General features: G+C 36.2%; 1 protein-coding gene across 1 annotated transcript; it reads left to right on the top strand.

The window, feature by feature from the left end:
- The first annotated feature begins 660 nt into the window (after window positions 1-660).
- On the top strand, window positions 661-1,185 carry LOC139848846 (uncharacterized). The gene has a single exon (XM_071838536.1). It carries the CDS (start codon window positions 661-663, stop codon window positions 1,183-1,185), a length of 525 nt encoding a protein of 174 aa, XP_071694637.1.
- Window positions 1,186-1,975: the final 790 nt, after the last annotated feature.

A 1,975-nucleotide genomic window follows, 5' to 3' on the forward strand; every position in this document is an offset into this window, starting at 1 on the left:
AGGAAACTAGAAATACATGAGGGCTTTCCATAGGATTAGATTTATAACCAAATTAATGGCAGTGGGTACAAGTGAGAATGTAAACTATAAACATATCTACCAAATTAATGGTAGTATCCAACCTGGAGTGAAAATTATAAACATAAACATATATGCAACAAGTTGGAACAAGTGGGTATATAAATAATAAACCCCATATATGTCCATGTGCCCGAATTTTGGTATATCTCAGGTACGAACATCAATGGATGAAGCAAGAAGATAAGTTGAAGATTGAAGTAGGTTACATCAGCGATTGATGAAGTGGATGAGTAGGGACGCACCAGAAAAATATTAGATCTAGGAATTGATATACAGATACTACGCATCACAGCAATTGAGATATGAACATTGCAGTCCAGCAATTGATATATGGGCCACTGAAGAAGCCCAACAACCCAATAAAATATAACATAAAAAATTAACAAGTATATATATTTTCGGATATTCGGATATCCGAATATCCGAAAATTTTGGAAAGTGCTATCCGAAACCCGAATCTGAAATTTCGGATATCCGATTTTTCGGATATTTTCGGATCGGATTTTTGGATATTTCGGATTGCGGATTCGGATACGGATATTTTGAACACCCCTAGTGAATAGGTCCTTGGTTGCTAGAATGGAGGCTATAGCTATGTTAAAGTACCATTTCAAAAGGGCCCAAGACAGAATGAAGTACAATGCTGATAAGAAAAGAACATATAAAGAGTATGAAGTGGGGCAATGGGTCTATGTAAAGCTGCAGCCTTATAGACAAATGACCCTAAGGCAGGGAGCATACAGTAAATTAGCTCCAAAGTTTTATGGACCATTTGAAATTATAGCAAGAGTTGGCACAGTGGCCTATAAGTTGGAGTTACCACCTACATCACAAGTTCATCCAGTGTTTCATGTTTCCCAGCTTAAATTGCACAAAGGAACGAATCCACTGTCTACGGGAGTGATGCCACAAGTGGATCACACCTCAATGTTGGCTGTCGTACCCCTTAAGATTTTGGATCGAAAATTGGCAAAAAGGGGTAATGCTGATGGGGTGTATTGGTTAATTCAATGGTCTGGAGGTTCGGTTGAAGATGCTACTTGGGAGTTTGCAGAAGAACTTGTGCGTAAATTTACTGATTTTGATTCGATAGCTAAATCTTGAGGACAAGAATGTTTCAAGAAGGGGGCATTGTTATGGATTTACTGTTAAGTGGCCGTTAAATACACTAACGCTGTTGGTTACCATTAGTAGCTGTTAAGTGAGCACGTGATGAACATGTGACCAGTTCAAGATACAGAATCACATGTAACTCACGTGTCATCGTCTTCGCTATAGTTGCTCAACCGTTAGGTTGTTAGAGGCTGAACAAACTGTCGATACTAGTATAAATACTGCAATTCATTCTGTTAGAAGTAGTTTTTAGTTGTCAATTATAATTGATTCTCTTTGAAACTTCTGTAACGAATTTCAATTTCAATAAAAGTCAACTTCGTTGCTATTCTTGTTCACAAGCATCCAGGTTGCTTTTGATTGTGTAATTTCGGTTGAATTCAACTCAGATTATACATAACACCAAACTGTTATGACCCTTGCAGTGAGCATGGTTTTCTAGTTTGTATTAGGTTACCATTACACAATGTAAGATATAACATGACTAATAAATTGAGCTGTAGCATAGATTACCATAAATTTTTGATGATTTATCAAAGTTCAACTTTCCAGGTTAAACTTAATTGGTAGAAAACCACGTACCTGTACCAAAGAGTACCTACAAATTTTATTTCATGATATATGGAATCTGTAGTGACCCGAACTTTTCCGAACCTTTCTATGATTATATGTTTAATGAAAACTATATTTACATGATTAAATGTTTCTAACATGTTAAGCAATCAAACTTGTTAAGACTTGGTTAATTGAAACAGAAATTTTGTAAACGTCTGATTACCCA

This window comes from Rutidosis leptorrhynchoides, chromosome 1 (genome assembly GCF_046630445.1).
Source record: "Rutidosis leptorrhynchoides isolate AG116_Rl617_1_P2 chromosome 1, CSIRO_AGI_Rlap_v1, whole genome shotgun sequence".
NCBI lineage: Eukaryota > Viridiplantae > Streptophyta > Magnoliopsida > Asterales > Asteraceae > Rutidosis > Rutidosis leptorrhynchoides.